Source organism: Typopeltis vanoorti, chromosome 25 (assembly GCF_054136105.1).
Source record: "Typopeltis vanoorti isolate ZY-2024b chromosome 25, IOZ_Tvanoo_1.0, whole genome shotgun sequence".
Classification (NCBI taxonomy): domain Eukaryota; kingdom Metazoa; phylum Arthropoda; class Arachnida; order Uropygi; family Thelyphonidae; genus Typopeltis; species Typopeltis vanoorti.
This window is the reverse complement of record NC_143573.1, coordinates 29,180,859-29,201,627: the sequence shown is the minus strand read 5'-3', so window position 1 is coordinate 29,201,627 and position 20,769 is coordinate 29,180,859. Positions and strand designations below refer to the sequence as shown.

General features: G+C 37.3%; 1 protein-coding gene across 1 annotated transcript; it reads right to left on the bottom strand.

Moving 5' to 3' along the window:
* Nucleotides 1-9,338: 9,338 nt before the first annotated feature.
* Nucleotides 9,339-11,033, bottom strand: LOC150092625 (histone H3-like centromeric protein A). The gene has a single exon (XM_090414789.1). It carries the CDS (start codon nt 10,918-10,920, stop codon nt 10,447-10,449), a length of 474 nt encoding a protein of 157 aa, XP_090270915.1. The 5' UTR covers nt 10,921-11,033; the 3' UTR covers nt 9,339-10,446.
* Nucleotides 11,034-20,769: the final 9,736 nt, after the last annotated feature.

Here is a 20,769-nt window from a genome sequence, read left to right as displayed (position 1 = left end):
GGGTGACTGAAACAAAAAAGATAAAAACTGGCGAGATCTTTCTGAGCAATAAATACAAAATGTTATATTCAAGCAATGACAATCAAGGAAAAGAAGGGATAGCCATAGTATTCAACACTACATACGAGGCTAATCTTCTTGAATGGCAGGCAGTGTTAAGTAGCGTGATGTGGGCAAATATGAGAATGGGGAACTGGACAATGAGACTTATTTGTGCCTATGGTCCCACAGAAGGTTCTAGTAGAAGTGTAGGAATTTTTTTAGGCTCTAGAGAAAGCTACTGACACAATGAAAACGGAAAAGTTGGTCCTTGTTGGGGATCTAAATAACAGTAGGAAGTGATTGTCAGACATATAAAAATATTTTGGGAAAATCTGAAGAAAAGAGTAAAGCCAATAATGATGGCAAATACCTGTTGGATTTCTGCTCAGGACGTGGACTGGTTATTACTAACACCAAGTTCCAACATAAAAATGTGCACAAATTCACATGGAGAGAAGAGGCAAGAAATAAGAAGTCTCATTGACTATGTTATTGTTGATAGTGATGTTTTCTCCCTTATGCAGGACACCAGAGTGTACAAAGGATTTGAAATTGGAAGTGATCACTGTTTAGTCTTGAGCAGGATAAAATTGAATTTCATATTGAAAAGAATGACTTGTAAGAAAGTCGTAAAGCAAATAAAAGTTGAGTAGCTCTGAGATGTGAACTGTAGACTAAAATACACAATGATTATTGAAGAAAAAATGAAAGAGTTTGAGAACCCGAACTAAACCTTGGAGATTCAGTGGCAAGTCTTGAAGAAAACACTGATTGATTCAGCCAGATTGGCATGAGGTGAGGTTGTATGCAAGGATAGAAAATTTTTTTTTTAATTATTATTATTTTGACACCTCCAGGGAGTCCAAAGACTCATCGAGGGACAGTGTGCCGACAGCATCGAACGATTGGCCCCCTTCCAACTACTAACGGTTGACACAGGAAGTTAAAAAGGCAGTGAAGGAAAAGAAGAAAGCATATCAAAAGTTCCTAGCAAATAAGTCAGCTTGTGCTCTTAGAGAATACAGAGACAAATGTAAGAAAGCTAAACACTGTGTAAAACTAGCTGAACAAAACTCATGGGAGGACTTTGGCAAGAACATAGAAAATAAATATCAAGAAGGTGGTAAGATATTCTGGAGGTAATGGAGGAAAGAGTGCAGTAAAAGGAGTTAGAGATGATAAAGGTGACATGAAACTGCTTGTTTCATCTACTTTAATAGTATCAGATTTACTCGCCGTTACAACATGTTTATCACAATTAGGGTTAGCATTACCTGTTTCATTTGCTCTTCTTTTCAAGTCCTATTCTAAGCCACTTTTCCATTATTAAAAAATGTTTCCAAAAAATATATAAATACTGGAGTTAAGTCAGGACACACTTTGTCCAAGTATCACTTAGCAATTCTAAAGATATACTGAGCCTTGGTTGAAGGAGGGAAAGCTTCAATAATAAAAATCAATAAACAACAAGCAATTGGTTGAAATATGGATAACACATGTTCACTTCAAATCTGACAAAACAGCCAGGGAAGACGGAAGCAATAAAACTATATTGCTGTGTGCAGATTCAAGAGAAGAAGCAGGAACTAAACTGGAAAGAGAGAAAAGTATTGGAAGAGAGAGGTATGAGACTGAGCAGAAGTAAGACAGAGTATATGTGTTGCACAGCGGACAGAGGCCAGGAGACAGATCTGGAGCTGGAAGGAAATGTCATCAGGAAGGTGAGGGACTTTAGATACTTGGGTTCAACAGTGGAAGAAAATGGAGGAGCTGAGGAAGTGGGATGCAGGATACAAGTGGGTTGGAGGAACTGGAGGGAGATGGCTGGAGTGTTATGCGATAAGAGGGTGCCGATCAATCTGAAAAGCAAAATCTATAGGACAGTAGTGAGGCCAGCTATGACGTATGCTATAGAAACTGTGGCCCTGAGGAAAAATAACATCAGCAGGATGGAAGTAGCAGAGATGAGAATGCTTAGGTGGATGTGTGGTGTGACCAGAAAGGATCATCTGAGAAATGACTATGTGAGAGGAAACAGTGAAAGTTACGAACTTAGGAGTGAAGATACAGGAGGCAAGGTTGAGATGGTTTGGTCATGTGATGAGGAGGGAGGACGAATATGTGGGAAGAAGGGTCATGCAGATGGATGTACAAGGAAGGAGGAAGCATGGGCGGCCAAAGAAAAGATGGAGGGAGCTGGTAGAAGAGGACTTGAGGATGAAGAACTTGGATGTGGTGACAGCCCAAGACAGGAGGATGTGGAGGAGACTAATTATCAACAGTGACCCCACTTAAGTGGGAGAAGCTGCAGAAGAAGAAGTTGTTCACTTCACCCCTCTTTTATTATTCTTCATTCTGCTGCTACATTTGTAGCAGCAGAATGACGAATAATAAGAGGGGTGAAGTGAAGAACAATATAGTTTTATTGCTTCCGCTTTTGAACATTCTGACGCTATTTGTTGTTGTTTTTTTTAAGTCTCCATTTGATTTCAGTTATTTTTACTTACTTATTTTTGCTTGGATAATTAAAAAATATATATATTTATTTAATTAATTTCAGTCTGCCTGCAGACCACCTGTCCATTAGGATCACAGGTTGAGAAACTGCTCTATTCTATCAAATGCTTTGCATATGCAGTTTTTTCTATCTTGGTACACAGGCAATTGAGTATGCAACTTATACATAGGACTGCATTCATTTTTGTTAGCATCAAGTCTGTATTATTTAAACTAGTCACAGAAGATAAATTGCTTTATAGCATGTCACTTGATTATGCAATAATAGCCTAGTAGTCACAAAATGTGATTGTATGCCTTTTGCTAATTTAAATGTGCTGTTCTTAATGTTGTTAGTTGTTTAGGGATAGTTCATGAAACAGAAGCAAAATAAAAGTAGTTAATTTCTAATATATGTTAGCAGGTGTTTAACAAGACTGAATTTTTTTTTTCTCTCTCTTCTTCTTCTTCTTCTTCTTCTACGCGTTATTCCCGCTTCCTATGCAGGGTCCGCGTGTTACGTAGATGCGACTTCTTGTTAGTACTACTCCCAACCGACCCGTCGCCTGGTCTGCCGCTGGGGGGGGGGATATATTTTTGACTGTAGAGGTGTATGTTCACGGGGCCGGTTTGCCTGCTTGCGGGATGAAAAACGCCAGATAAACTGGCGGAAAAAACCCTACTGACCGCGCCCAAGACCGGCTAACTTGGCTATGCCTGAGGAAGATCCTCAAATTCCTCACGTCTACAACGGGAATCGAACCTGGGACACTCCTTCCCCAAGCATATGGTTGCGAAGCGCAAAGCCACTAGGCTAACCGCGCGGTCATTTTTTTTTTTTTTCTCTCTCTCTCTATATATATAATAACAATCCACCTATAGAAGGTTGTAATCCTACAGCATATGAATACTCTAGGAAGGCTAAGGAACAAAAGTCATCTACCACATCAAAAACAACCATAAATATCCATACCACACCTACATTTGAACTCACAATATAGACTGGAGAGCAGAAGTGCTAGTCATAAACCAGACCAGTAACAGTAGTTAGAGACAGACTTATGAAGAATATAAAATCTGTAGCATTTACTAAAGATTACAGAAAAGGAGAGTGGATTTTTATTTCAATCTTATCCACAAAAAGATGAATAAATGGATGTTACATAAGAGAAGAGTATCATCCCATCTACATTAACAGTTCCAAACTTTTTGAAATCTAAGGACCCCTATTTTAATTTGAAAAATATGGCAGATCCCTGTGGAGGGATTGGAGTTGATTAATTTTATCTTAAATTATGACCTATGTGTTTACGTCAGTATTAGAAAAGAGAACAGGTCTTATGAAATTATGAAAATAGGCAGCAGAAAACTCCACTTTCTAAATGAGGAATCTACAGAACAAGTAAAATATATCAGCTATTTAGGTACAAATTTAATTAAGATAGCAAATTAAATATGGAAATAAACAGAATAAACAAAGCTGGTACATTAGAGTCAGAGACAAAAATTAGTGAAAACACTAAACCAGCAGTGTGTGTATGTATGTATATATATATATATATATATATACACACACAAGAACAGTGTTCAAACCAGTTTCAATTTATGGATCTCAGAATTGGGTTAGAAATAAAATAGTTGATTTAACACTGGAAACCACAATATGAGAATTTTTAGAAAAATCAGGAGTGAACAGATGACATCAATAGCAGAATCATATAAAAATAAAGATATTAGGAAGGAATTTGACATTGTCAGCATTCAATAATGTGTGAGGTAAGCCTATCATTATTGTATGAGCATCTCCATGGAGTCCAAAGACATCACAGGAGACACAAACTATCCTCAAAATCTATCATACCTCTCCTTGAACGCATTAACAGATAAAGCACTCACAAGTGATTCTGGCAACCCATTCCACTCATTCACAACTCTCCAAGCAAAAAAAATCAGTCCTCACACCTTTATTCAACTTCCAGGAATGACCCCTTGTTCTGGCCCCCCTCCAGCCAAATGCTGAAACATTTTCCCTCTTTCAATCCTATAAAAGCCTTTAAGCAACTTAAATGTTTCTATCACATCCCATCTTTTTCTCTTGTCAACCAACTTCTGCAATTTAAGGTGGTCACTCTCTTACAAAATAGAAGAGGAAAGGTTACAAAAACAGATGTCTAATTCCAAGATTGTAAGGAAAAGACCTATAGGAAGGCCAAGATCAAAGTGGGTTGATGCAGTGAGAAGTGGCCTATGAGACAGAAATATAAGATCTGGCAATATATGAGTGCTGACAAGAGACTAATTAATTTGGAGGAAAACTGTTGACAGGACATTAGTAATAATGTAAACAATGGTGTAGAACCAACACAGTATCCTATATACCCCCCTTGAGGGTACATATCAAAAAACATGATGACCAACTTCCATGGATACTACTGCTTAATTGCAAGTCTTGCTCAAGTAATAACATAACAGTCCTAATATCACCTCAGCTGCTTGTCGGTGGATCCTGTCCCGTTTTCTTATCGCAATGGAAAATCAAGAACCAAATCTATGCACAAATTTCAGCTTAGTTTGATTAAGGCAGTATAACACTGCATTCTTCAAAAAGGCTATTAAATTCTTTCAGGAATTTACAACCCATACTGGAATATTAATTAAAAGAAACTTTAATAAATACTTCCTATATTTCGGCAATGTCACATCGCCATCTTCATGGGAACATGCAACTATGACACGTGCACGTATTGGTAGTGCCTGCGTGCACGTTTCATAGTTGTATGTTCCCATGAAGATGGCGATGTGACATTGCCGAAATATAGGAAGTATTTATTAAAGTTTCTTTTAATTAATATTCCAGTATAGGTTGTAAATTCCTGAAATAATTTAATAGTCATGTGTTATCAACGTATAAGCCTATCTTCAAAAAGGCACTCTTCCAATGTGCCATTTAAACTTCAGATTTCTACTGATGATTACCCTTCCCCAGATACAAAATCTTATTTACCTTCTGGAGCACAGTTCTAATAGTACAGCATGTAGCTTTGCACTTTTGCATTCCAAACTGCAAAAATTTTCCACTTACCTTCACCACTTAATCAGTTTTTCATATGCCAGTCTGACTGGCCAAATGGAAACCATCTCTGCTCTCTGGTGGGATTTTAACTTATAGTTGGTTGTGAATGTCTTGATGTATTAGATAATATTCATTGCCCAGTGTGAAACTACTACCCTGCTTATTGAGATCTAAAATGGTTAGCCAAGTGGTTAGCGTATCTACTCTCCAGCCAAAAGGCTGCGGGTTCGAATCCCACTGTGCGCATGGATATTTGCGATTGTCTGTGAAAATACAACTCATGGTGATGGACAGTAGATGGCGTTGGTGTGATGGAGTTTGCTGTAGTTGGTGGAGATGGAGAGCTGTAGAGTAGGTGCCCTCCCTCAATGAGTCTTTGGACTCCTTGATGGTGTCACATAATAACAATAATAATAAAATGAATCCCACATTTATCTCTAGAGTAGAGCTTCCAAACTATCCAACCCTCCCTTCTCTATCCCTCCTCCAAAATACTAATATATGACAAGTGTATAACTTTATCTGAGTGGGATGCATTAAAAAACCAAGTAGGCTGTTAGAACAAGACTTTTACAAATTAATGCTAACAATCTCATTATCCCAATTCTATATTCCATTTCGAACCAATGAATCCATTATGTTAACCAAACTACAAGAGTGATTAAAACAATCAGAATGAGGATACAATTAACTCTTGCAAATATACAGCGATTTCTCATCCAATTCCAGAGCCTAACTAGCATCTAGCACCTCTGATTTGTTTACATTTAGTCCTTGTACATTCATGCTAGTATAAAACACATTGATAAAGTGCTCATTAAATAATTCCACTACATCTTCTGTAGTGCTCACTTTGCACCATTAATTCTCGTTACTTCACTAATATCAAGATTTTGTAATATCTGTCACATGAAGTTAACCTATCCCAGTTCGCTAATGTACATCTATCACATATCATTTTTAATAATTTGCTAAGTTCCCTAGTAGTTACTTTCACACTTATCTGTATTTAACTGCCAAAGTTATTCTTTCATGATCATTCTTTTTATTGCCCAGTGGAAAAAAATTCCCTGGAATTTTTAGTCGTCGTTTTTCTAGGTTTTATCTCATAATTTGATTTCCCTTTCTTACCATGTTTGTCATTCTTCTTGCCTACACTTTGTTATCACCTTTATCCCAATATTCCTCCATAATACCCTTTTAAGAAATTCTTGCTTATTCAGGCCACTTACCTGTAATCTATCACATCATGCTGCTCATCTATTATCTATATCATATTTAATACCATTCAATAAAGGGATGCAGTCTAACATCACTCTTTTCAAACAATCCTTGACCATTTTGTTTAATTTGAATCTCGGGTCTGGGTTAGTCCCAAAGGGGTGGAAAGAAGGGAAAATAGTTTCACTGCATAAAGGAGGTTCCAAGAATGATGTTGTAAATTACCGACCAATTAGCATATCAGGAATCATTGTCAAGGTCTTGGAGAAAATAGTCAAGAGGAGAATACAGGAATGGATAGATGAAAATGGGATACTGTATAAGGGACAGCATGATTTTGTGAAGGGTAGATCATGCCTCAGTAACTTGCTCACGTTTTATAACACAGTGACGGCTGAACTGGATAAGGGTAATGTGTTTACAGTGATCCTACTGGACCTTGCTAAGGCCTTTGACAGGATACCACATGGAACCCTAATCAGTAAACTGGAGCATATGGGGATGGATATAGGGTTGATGAGATGAATAGGAGGGGTGGTTGATGGAGAGATATCAGAGAGTGGTTTTATTCAGGAGTAGACTCCAAAAGACAGACTGTGACTAGTGTTGTGCCGCAGGATTCTGTTCTTGGACCACTACTGTTTAATTTGTTCATTAACGATATAGGAAAGGATCTGAGAGGAAGTATTCATTTGTTTGCTGATGATGCAAAGTTGAGTAGAGCAATAGAGAATGCACAGGATGTCAAAATTTTGCAGGATGATTTGGATAGTTTGGAGGGCTGGGCTAAGGAGAATGGATGTCAATTTAATGTGGCAAAATGTAAGGTTATGCATTTTGGGGTGAAAAGATTAGCAGCAGTATATCACATTGGTGGAACTGTACTCCAGGAGATTGATGTGGTCAGGGACTTGGGAGTGTTGGTGGATAGGGAGTTGAAGTTTAGGGGGCACATTGCAAAAGTGACTAAATCAGCTCATCAAATCACTTGGTTGCTGAAGAATACTTTGACAAGCAGAGACAAGCAAGTTATTGTTCCTCTGTATCGAGCCTTGATAAGACCCTGTCTAGACTATTGTGCCCAGATTTGGGCACCAGGGTTTCTTCTTGATGGGGGAGGAGGTGGAGAGGATCCAGAGATGAGTGACCAAGATGATAGCAGGTCTATGGAATGAACCTTATGAGAACAGGTTGAGGATTTGTGGGTTGCAGAAATTGGCTGATAAGCAGAAAAGGGGCGATATGATTGAGACATATAATAAATTTAGTTTAATCCTTTATCCAAGTGTGTGCAAACAAAGTTTGCGCCTGAAAGTATCTTCAGGATTATGGTAAAGTGGTATAACACCGGGTGACTCCTTGCAAAGGTGGAGCAAGCTACTAACACTCCTATCTCAGTATCTCCCAAATCTCAATAAAGGTTGAAACTAGTCTGGGTAGTGGCCCTTCCCTTAATGCACAACATTATACACATCCGCAACGAGATGTGTTTTGCATTATGGGAGATACTGAGATAGGAGTGTTGGAAGCTTGCTTCACCTTTGCAAGGAGTCGCCTGGTGTTGTACCACTTTACCCCAGTCCTGAAGATACTTTCAGGCACAAACTTTGTTTGCACACACTTGGATAAAGGATTAAGCTAAATTTATTATAGTCTGACCAAGTGAAAAATAAACTTTCAACATGATTGAGACATTCAAATAACTGAAGGGTTTCTATAAGATTAATTCAGAAGATATTTTTGAGAATAGGACTGGTGGTGGGAGGAATAGGGGGCCATCCATGGAAGCTGGGCAAGAGTGTGGTTAGCAAGGGTGTTAGAGCTAGGTTTTTTACTTGGAGAGTGGTGAATGAGTGGAATAAGCTGCCAGAGTATGTTGTGGGTGCCATGACTGTAAATGAGTTCAAGGCGAAGTATGATAGATACTGTGTAAATGTTGAATAGTTGTTCTTAACATGATGTTAGGGCCTCCTTCGATGAGTCTAAAGACTCCTTGGAGTTGCCCGTTCTAATAATAACTCTTATGGATAACTGAAGTCTGCTTCCAGGTCTTCAAGCAAGATGTTTTGTGCTTCTTCCTAAACATGTCATAATTCACTATTCTACATTCAGCATATATTCTTTCTTAATCAAAGCTCCAACATGCCTGATTTCTTTACAGGTCTGAAATGCATTTGAAAGTAGAATTACTACATTCATGATCACATTCTCTGATGATAACATGTCTATTAGGTTTGGAAAAGGCACTAATAATTTGATATAGCTTTTAGTTCCCAAAACAAATATCCAAATATGACAAGTTGTATAAATTAAAATGCAAAAACTGAATGCATTATCTTTATTAAATTTTAGTAAAACCATATTTAGGACCAAAACCACCCTAAAAAAGTCCTAATTGAAACTTTTGACTTCTCTCTTTATCCATTACTGAATTTTCATTTAATACATAATTTGATATATTCAACTTCATTATACTCATGGAATATACAAAATAAAGAAGCCTACATGCTAGAAAAATCATGTTTATTTCTCATTTATAAAATGACAATTTCATTAGAAAAAATATACGCAAGACATTTTAATCCAAATATCTGTTCATGAATTTAATATATTTTATAATAATTTCCATTTTCTGTTGTCATGATGAATTATCATCACTACATTAAGGCACATTTCTAACAGGCATAACATTTCACAGCAGTAACATAATATATACAACACTAGTAGTATTGGCCATGTGTAGTGCAGTCAGCAGTAATTAAAATATACATAACTGTACAAGTAATGTTAACCAGAATCCTAAAAAATTGCATTTATTATTTAATTACTTAAAACAGTTAACAGCACAAAGTGATTATAAGTGTTTCATGATTTTTCAATGCTTTAAAAATACAATTTTTTTTAAAAGTTTAAAAAAGTTTTTACTAATATAAATGATGTTCTTGTATAAAAGTTAGATATGATTTTGTTATAAATATTGAATATGATGATTAGAGTAAGATAACACGGGTTTGTAAATTGTAGGTATTCATAAAAGTTGGAATTTATCTTCTGTAGATAGTACACACTGTTGATCCAAAAAGAAAATAAACACTTTAATCTAACAGTGTTAACTGTTATAACATTTTTCAAGTTAGAACCCCAAAATATTTTGATTTCTAGTTGTTTTGGTAGTTAAAGTGTTTTTATCATTCAAGATACCAGCTCTAATGCTACAATGAAGACTTGCATCCTTTTGACAAACTACAATATCAGTGAGAATTATTTCTATGTGAATCACTCATTAGTTTGATACTATTGGGGAAAAAAAAAAAGATATGGAGAAATATGAAATAAGTGGGAGCGAAATATTCATAGCGTTAGTCACAGGCAATTCAGTTTTGAATTTTGTCTCTGGTTTGCAAAAACCAGTGTCAGTTTACAATAAATATACACATTTTAACTGCCAAATTGTATAGTACTTTATATTCTAAATTTCTTTAAAACGTTTTTAAAATCATTTTTATACACACGGGTAAAGTTTACAATTATCAAGTCACAAAGCGATCATACACCTAAAATATATTTTGAGTAGCGAATGTGCATCATTATAACCCGATGGATATATGCATACCTTAAAAGTGTTCACAGGATCCGCGGATGCGTCTTGCTAAATGTAAATCTTTGCACTGTAAAGTAACTCTTTTTGCATGAATAGAACACAAATAAGCGTCTTCGAATAAACGAACCAAATAGGCTTCAGTAGCTTCTTGCAAAGCCATAATAGCATTAGCTTCCCATCGATATTGGATCGCTTCTACTGTCATTTCCATACATATTTCTTTCACCAATCTTGCAAATGGTAACTTCCTAATCAAAAGGTCTGTACTCTTTTGATATTTACGAATTTCCATCAAAGAACGTGTTCCAGGGCGAAACCTACGACGATGAGGCTCGCGAGGACCGCGACTGCTGCCTTCAGATCTTCTTAATCTACCCGAGCCTCTACGTATAGGTGTCGAAGTTAATGGTTGAGTAGAACGCCGTTCCGATGCACGAGATGGACCCGGAACTGCTTGATTAGAACTACTTTTTCGTCTACTAGGCATTTCTTTATTACTAAGGTACACGCTCGCTTTTCTATAAATTACAATATCACATACTCACATATTATTAGAGATATCTTACAATACGATGTTACAAATCCATACCACACACATAATTCAAAATAGCCCGCCAACAGTAAACAACCACCAGGGTTGATAACTCCAAACATCGTCTAATAGATCTTAAAAATTTGCTAAATGGCCACAAGAAAATAAAGAAAATTGCAAAAACTAAGGATATGCAGTTTGGTAAAAAGATACTATTAGACATAATTAAATTGAATGAAACAGATCCGAAGAGTTACTGAATATATTAAGTGAACAGGCTTAAAGAGTTACTGAATATAAGTAAGGTATTTTGGTTCATAAAAAATTACTTTTCGAAAATTGTATTGGTAATAGGTTATTTTAATTATTTAAGTTTAGTTATATTAATTATTTGAATTTATAAGGCTATGAATTTATGGTGTCAGGACTGTGTGATGTTCCATATGAGGAGAGATTGAAGATTTGTGAGTTACAGAGACTAGTTGATCAGCGGATAAGAGGGGGGGGGGAATATGATAGAGATATATAAATTGATTTGTGGGGTTTATATGACTGATGTGGACGAGATATTTAAGTACATGAATAACGCGAGAAAATCTAGAGGTCATCCATGAAAATTGAGTAAGAGTGTGGTTAGCAAGGGAGTGAGGCCTAGATGTTTTGCTTAGAGAGTGGTGATAGAGTGGAATAGATTGCCATCATTATCTGTCATATTCAAGGCAAAATATGACCAAAAAAAATCAGCTAACGCCTTTTTATTACCGTATATATATATATATATATATATATAGGGAGTAGGCGAGGCCATTTTTAGCCCTATCTAACTTTTGGAGACTGAGTGGGCAGTTCAATCTCCACTGGTACACAATCAGAGATAGCTGGCCCAAGGCTATCACTAATTAAGCGGCACGCAGTGAAGAGTGACGGCGCAACAAGTGCCGCCATCTCGTGGTCCCCAACCTTAACACTCGTATTTTTAATGTCTGATATAATGTGGGTTCTACGGTCGATTTTCTTGAGTTTACGGGACGAAAAACCCGAGTTTCTGGGAGAAAAAACCCGTTTGCCTGTGCCAGAGATCGACAAACTCTGGAACCGGTCGAGAAAAGGCTTAGAAAAATTTCCTCTAGTCACCGACTAGACTCGAAATCAAGTCTTCCTTCGTGCGGTCAAGCGCCGTGGTATGCAAGCATCACATCCACTGAGCTACACAGGCCCTGGCAAAATATGACAGGTATTGATAATTGTTGATTAATGTTTTTGAAATGGGTTTCCTGGAGTGTGAGTCTACAGACTCCATGGAGATGCCTGTATGTAATAATAATAATAATAATTACCGGCTCTAGCAAAAAGGAATAAAAAGATGGGATATAATTGATAATGGCAGCAGAGATGGGTTGGGTTGGGCTATTTTGAATTATGTTGATCACCTGTGGCTATGAGGTTTATGTATTATATCTGTCAAATGCACTTGTTTGTCTGGCCAGTTTGCCTATTTTTGCAATGATATCGGTTTGCTGGCATGGTTGGCAGAGGGGGTCGACTCCCACCATTTGCATGGATATTTGTGATTGTCTGAAAATACTAGTGGTGGGCGGTAGATGGCGTTGATGTAGATGATGATGAAGATGGTAGCTGCAGTTCATTGTAGTTGGTGAATTGAGTGGTGGAGGGTTCCCTCCCTCGAAGAGTCCTTGGAATCCTTGAAGGTGTCATGTAATAATAATAATAATAATAAACGCAATTTCGTTGTATGGTCAAACACTCCTCATGCTAGACTTCCATTGAGAACCATTACTAGTTCCAATTCCTTGAAAAGCTACATTTTGATGACTACACTAATGACATGTCTCTCTGTTGTTTAAGATGGTCCTTAACAACATATTAAGCAGGTGTATTGAATTAATCGGACGTTTTGCGAAATTGTCTTAAAGGAAATAAAAACCCTACCCACAATTGGAAAATGACAAGTGCATACACTCATCAGTTTCATCATGATGTCATTGTAGCCCTATAATAATGCTTTTGGTTCCATAGCACTAGACAGACAGAAGAAATGCAATTATAGGTTCGATTTTAGTCGGCGACTACAGGATTTCTTTTTCTCAGCTGGTTTTGAGTTAGTCAACCTTTGGCTCAGTCATATACAATTTCCTACTGGAAACTCCGTTTTACCTCACAACTCAGAAGCGTCGCCTATAAAACTCACACCATCACCTAACTTTTTTTTTCTTCAAAGCCCAAGGACCAGTAAAATGACTAAAACAGTTCTATGGATCACTAAGTTATATAATTTTTTAAAACCCTATGTGGTGATTACCAACATTTGGGAAAAACTGTGCTACTTATAACATAATAAATCTAAAAGCGTGTTTTGAATACATATGGAAACATAATTAATTAAACGATTATAAGTGTACCGTCATTGAACAAAGTTTTAATTTTTATTAAACAAATAAATAATATGATATAATATTGTTACCACTACTTTTAATGAGATGGTTGAGATTCTTAGCCCTTGCAGAGTGGTTGGATATCTGGCTCAATTTGTTCAACTTCAGTCGAAGATCGGCACACATTAAGACGATTGCTGTATTTTGTTTTAATTTGAAGGAGCGATGAAAATCCTTTCTCAAAAAGATAGATTGTAGAAAACTGCATGACGATTTTCAATGCTTCTTCAGATAATTCTGGAAATTCACTTCTCACTGAAAGCCAGATCCAGAATCGACCCAAACCAAGATCACGGAATTGCATTTTAAGCCCACTGTCACTAGAAAGCTCAGTTAACTGTTATTTTTCCGATAACGAAATGTCGTTCTAGTGACTGTAAGCCTAAAATGGATCGCGAACCCACAGAAATTTCTTATAAAAGTTATTCGGAAAATATGTTTCGAAATTCCGTTTCAGATTTTTGAGGTGGTCACAAACCCTTTTCAGAAACTCAGAATCAACAAAAATATCATTTTCTGCTAAAAAGGATTCCAATGTAGGAAAAGGTGCAAATTGTCTGTCTTTTACATAACTAATCCTTAACACCAGTTGTTGTTTTTTTTCTCGAATGCCTTTGTTTTGTCGTAGACATCAAGAATAGTTGAAGAATTTCCTTGAAGGGAGAGATTTAGATAATTTAATTTCGAAAAAAATGTCTGAAAGATCGGATAGTGTTGATAACCATGCTTCGTCAAAGGAGTGATGCAAAATCAGAATTACGTTCATTTTCAAACAATAAAACTTCGTGCCTTAAATGAAATGACCTTGTTAGTACTTTTCCCCTGAAAAGCCAGTGAATTTCAGAACGAAGAAAAAGTTGTATATATTCACTACCCAATTCATCACAGAGTGCGCAAAATAACCTGTTATTTAACGGTCGAGTCTTAATAAAATTAACTAGCTTCACAGCGTTGTATAGTAAAATTTTAAATTCAGGTGGCATTCCTATGGAGGCCAACTCTTCCTTATGTATGAAACATACCCAATTCACATCCGAAGCGACTTCCTTGACCTTAGAAACAACACCATTATACCTCACCGGCCGTTATGGATCAAATACGCATCCTCATATGCTTCGTATCCATCATATATTTCAATGTAATATCAATGGTATTATAATTTTAATATGCACTTCGCATCCATGATAACTTTGACGTCTATAGACTTCTTGGCTGGTAGCGTGTTTATGCCTACCTGTAAGGGCGCGAGCTCCATCCGAACAGAAGCCCATACATTTTTCCCACATGGATGTTTGTGATTGTTTGCGAAAATAGTAGTGGTAGTGGTTGGCGGTAGATAGCGTTGTTGTAGTTGTGGCTCGTTGTAGTTGTGGATTGAGTGGTAGAGACAAAGCTGTAGAGTAGGTGGCCTCCCTCGATGAGTGTTGAACTCCCGGAGGTGTCAAGTGATAATAATAATAATAATAATAAATGCACTCAAGTAGCACTTAACAACGTTAACGTTAAGTTCTCTGCATTTTTACTACTGTTGTTTAGTGATTGTCTGAAGTTCTATCACATGTTGACAGGTCCAGTAGGCAGATGTCACGTTTTGCCACCAGCGAAAAGTCGACTTGTGGCGCCACCACAAAAGAAACTACTGCATTAAACTGCACAATAGGGGATACGTTATTATGCAGCTTAATAACCGATAAGCTAACCGACTCGGCTAGCCTGGCTGGCCGAGTTGTTAGCGTATCCGCTCTCCAGCCAAAAGACTGCAGGGTCGAATCCCGCCATGGGCATGGATGATTGTAATTGTCTCTGGAAATAGTAGTGGTGGTGGTCGGCGGTAGATAGCATTGGTGTAGTTGCGGTCAGTTTGTGAACTGAGTGATGGAGACAGAGCTGTAGAGCAGTTGCCCTCCCTCGATGAGTCTTTGGACTCCCTGGAGGTGTCAAAATAAAAAAATAAATAAAAAAAAAGCTAACGCCTATTTGTTCCTGTATAGGGAGTAGGTGGGGCCGTTTACCCTATCTAACTAACCTAAATAATAATAATAATAATTCAGATTGCAAATATATTATTTTAAGAGATTTCAAAATTTTAAAAACTAGAAACGTTCTATGAATGTTTTATATCCCTAGGGGACCGCGGCCCACCTGTTAGGAATCATTGCTCTAGTTTATTATCCACCTTAATAAGCAGATCTGCCGGACACTGAATTAGAAACTTTTATTCAATACCGTCTTGGATCTTCTTAGTCTATATTACAGCACATAGGCAGTTTTACATAGATTCCACAAGGTGTTGAATTGCATCTACGACATACCAGGCATTCACAAAAAGTCTTTAACTGGTTCAGATTTCACGGAGGAGAACTTTACTTCCAGATCTGTATTTCTGAAACATCCCATACATTTTCAGTGGGGTTCAGTTCCGGGTTTTACGGTGGCCAAAGTAAATGGTTGAAGTTGCTGTCATGCTCGCTGAATCACTGTGGAACAGTGGTTGCACGATGCACAATAGCATGATCGTCCATGAAGAACCGTCATCTACTGAATAAAGTGTCAACATTTCAGGATGGACTTGATCATCAACAATGTTCAGTATTCCTTGGAGGACATCCGACCTTCTAGCAATATCACGGGATTCGTTCCTTACCAAGAGAACATGCCCCACATCATGACACCACCTTCAGAACCTTGAGTTTTTGTTATAAGGCAAGCTCGGTTCGTTGCTTGAAGGGGCTCCTAAAACTCTGTGCCTACCGTTGGTACAAAACAAGGTGCACAGTGACTCTTCGAACCACATGATGTTTTTTTCAGTCTTCCAGTGTCCAGTCATGGTATTCCTGACAGCATTGTAAACGAACTTTCTGGTTCTTCACCGAAATCAGTGGATTCCATATACGCATGCGACTGCCAATACGAATCTCTTTCAATTCCCTGCGCATAGTTCGGCTGGAAATGGATCGAAAACAGCATCATTAAATGCTTCAGTCAACTGCTGCACAGAGGAAGTTGTGTTTGTCTGTACAAGCCTTTTTGAAACGACCACGATCTCTTTCCCGACATACTGAATAATTACCATTTTTAGGACAACAGTTATGCCTCTTAGACAAGCAATGTGCGATATTTTCCCCACTGATTCAACACCTGGGATATCTCACCTTTTGAGCGATCAGGCTGTTCTGGTGTTTTCAAGATCGTGCCTCCATCCAGAAGGGCACACGCAATAAGCCCTTTATCGAACTCCGAAAGATCCTTTGTTTTTCCATTTTGATGAACACTATTGACAATTACTGACCAGTAGCATTCTGAAATAGTTGTCTAGAATACGTGGTGACGCACGTGACCAAGTATTTTGCATATGCGCTGCATAAGTGATGCTTATGGAAATCTGCATAGTTCTCATTGAGAGGCCGGTATGTGTGTCTTTTATTAAACACACTCTTTACTTTAAATATAAAATGAAAGTTCGTCATGGACCGAATGATTTTCTTAATTAGACTTGATATTTCATCACTCTTCACAAACATTCTAACTAAATGTTTCGTCGAATTAGAGCTGCATCGCAGTTCGAGTTAAACACATTCCATACTGAAAAGTCTCTTCCCATAGCATTCTCTAAGGGCTGTTCAGGTCTTTCAGAAATTTGCAACTTTTGCCAAAAACGTTTTATAATTTAATTTTGTATGAAATTTATAACACACTTTTTTGTAATATAATTTATTAATATGCTGGTAATAAATTTATTATTATTATTATTATTATTATTATTATTATTATTACACAAGACCTCATGCAGTCAAAGACTCATCTGGGAGGCCCTTTTATCACACAGCTCATCATACCGTGCTCAGGCAAAGCATTCCAATCATTTAGAACTCTGCACGAAAAAAACCTGCTTCTCACTCCCCTACTCACACCTTCTTTATACAGTTTCCAGGGATGACCGCTGGTTCTCTCCCGATCTCCCACTATTTTCTGTAGAACTTCTCCAGCATTGATCCTATAACAACCCCTTACCAACTTGTAGGTTTTTATCATATCTCCCCTCTTCCTCCTGTCCACCAGATTCAGCAAATTGCATGTCCTCAATCTTTCCTCACTCAACATTCCAGAGGTCAGAAACTACCTTAATCTGTCGCCTTTGGACCCTTTTCAACATCTCTTCATCCTTCTGAAAACCAAGTGACCAAATATGGGCACAATAGTCTATGTGTGGCCTAATCAAAGCCTTATACAATGGAACAAGAATCTCCCTACTTCTACACGTCAGTGTCCTCCGCATCATTCCTAGAAGCCTCTGTGTTGTCTTCACAATTTTGGCTATGTGTCCCCTAAATTTCAGATCCTTATCCACTATCACCCCAGATCTCTTATTTCTTCCACCTCCAATACTGTATCCTCACGAAGCATAAATTCTGCATCCCATCTTTGTTTTCCAAATTTTAAAACCTCACATTTTGCAACATTGAACTCACATCCCCATTTCCGTGCCCAATCACTCAATTTATTCAAGTCTTCCTGTAAGGCCACAACATCCTCACTACTCTTCATGGTTCGTGCCAACTTTGCGTCATCTGTAAACAACTGAAAATCTCATCCAAATCTTCACCTATATCATTAACATACAAGTTAAACAGTAATTGCCCTAAAACAGATCCCTGAGGCACTCCGCTAGTGACTTTCCTTTTCCTCGACATCGCTCCAAAATTCATAACTTGTTCATACCTGTCAGAGAGTCAATCTCCAATCCATTGCACCAATCTAATATCCAACCCCATCCGCCCCATTTGTTTGACTATCAATTTATCATGAGGTACTTTATCAAAAACTTTTGCGAAATCCAAGTATATCACTGTGTATCCTTCTCCTCTGTCCAAGGAAGCAGTCACTTTATTGTAATAAGTAAGTAGATTACTGAAACATGACCTCCCTTTAGCAAATCCATGCTGTCCATCAAAGATGATATCATTGTTTTCAACCCAATTCTGGATCTTAGTTCTCACAAGTTTCTCCAACAAGTTTAACCACAACACCAGGCACACAGATAGGCCTATAGTTTAATGCTTGAGTTCGATCACCTCCTTTATGAAGTGGCACAATCTTGCCCTCCTTCCACTCCTTAGGGACTTGACCGAGTGCAAGTCTCGTGTTAAAAAAATATGTCAAGACAGGTGTCAACTCCCTGATACATTCCTTCAGAATACGTGGCGATATATTATCAAGTCCCACAGCCTTATTAACATCTAGTTTACTCAATTCCCCATACACCTCTTGCTCACTTACAGTCAGTCTCTCCTCCCGATCATCTACTGCTCTCAATCTCTCCATGAAGTCACTTAACAAGATTGAAAGACCTGTATGAACTGTTCATTAGGTATCTCCACCACACATTCCCGAGCTGTCTTTATACCATTTTCTCCAATCAGTGTCATCCTTCAATAATCATTCTTTCTTTTGCTGGCTACATATCGAAAGAACTCCTTAGGATTCTTTTTGTCTTCATTAGCTAACTGCTATTCATACCTCTCTTTAGCTACCCTCACCAACCACATTATGTCCACATTTTGTTGTAGTAATGAAATTTTTTTCATATACAAGTAAAAATGTAGTTCTTCCTGAGCTTTTAGACACCAGTGTGTATGGTCTTGCAATGGGCTCACCTCTATCGCCTTCGATCGCAAACTTATACATGGGAAACTTTGAAGAATCAGCTATAGCTCAGGCGACCTTAAAACCACAAGTATGGTAGATATATATGTATTCCATCTTTATCATCTGGAAACACATGCACAAAGTCGTGGAAGATTTTGTTTATTTTCTGAGTAATCAACATCCGAAAATAAAATTCACATTACAAGTAGAAAAGAGAGGAAAATTACCATTCTTAGACATGATTGCCAACGAAAACATCGCTGGAGGATTATCATTAGAAATATCTAGGAAAGAAACCCAAGGGTATATCTACAAGTAAGCTCATTCTATGAACCTCAATAAAAATCAGGTATAATCAAAACCTTGAGAAATGGACCTTAAACACAATACAAATAACGAAATGAAACGAAAACAAGAACTTCAAATCGTAATAAATCTTTCCTCCAAAATGAATATTCAAAAATATACTAATGATACTTTTATTTTCTGAAGTTTCTGAACCATCCTGCGAGAATCCAGAAATTAATTACAAAAACATCAGATCCGTTCCATTAGCTGCAATACAACAAGAAAAATAGCCAAAATGTTAAAAGATATCAACATTAAGACAGCCTTCAAACCAGTCAACACCTTACGAAGCTTTCTACATTATTCTAAAGATAACGTTCCTTTTTATAAAATCTAGGTGTATACAAGATTCCGTGGAAAGATATACGTAGGTCAGACTGGGAGAAGTTTCGAAATCCGCAACAAAGAACATATAAGTGACGTTGAAAACCAAAAAGGAAGAATACGCGGACACATAGTCCACCAATCGACCAACCTTTGCAGCAAAGGTTGGTCGATTGGTAGAGCCTCTGCTACTAATGGCTCACGCAAAAAAGTTAAGCAAGTTTGAGCGCGGTTAGTAGTTGGAAGGGGTTTATATTGTTCGATGCTGTTGGCACACTCTCCCTCGATGAGAGTTTGGAGGTGTCCAAAAAAATAATAATAGTCATAGAACAACACATGGTAAATTTACAAGCATTCTGCATGCCCTGTTTAGAAGATAACAACTTCGACAAGTTGTTGAAGGAGTCCTTTGAGGTCATTTGTTCAAAAGGAACACTAAATAGAAATCAACAAATGATCTTTCATGACATTTGGAAGTCATTATAGCAATCTCAGACAGAGTTTATACAACAATGGGGAGACTACACGTATACTTGCCTAATGATCAAAGTATTATTCCAGTCTTTTCAACTTATAGATATTAATTGCTGTTGGACATTTATATATTTATTTTTTGTCGGTTTTTACTTATGTTAAGCAATCCCCTAATGTTACCTCCTGTCTGTTACCGATACAGACAACAAAACACATATAGCAGAAATTTTAAAAAAAAATACGTGTTACAACCTGATAGTTATTAAAGCAAATCTACTCATAGTTAATTACAATCAATAGGTTAAAACCAATTTTAACTTATGAATATGAAAGCTGGGTTAGGAAATAAACACTTGACCAAAGACTGGAGATCACAGATATGAAACTTCTGAGAAAGATTAGTGGAGTAAACATATAGCATCAATTGCTGTATCACATAAAAAATTATGATATTTGGAAAGAACATTATGAAGGAAAGTGGTATTAAACATGATATCAAAATTGGAAATGTTAATGTCAGCTCTTTTCTTTATGCTGATGATGTTATACTTCTAAATAA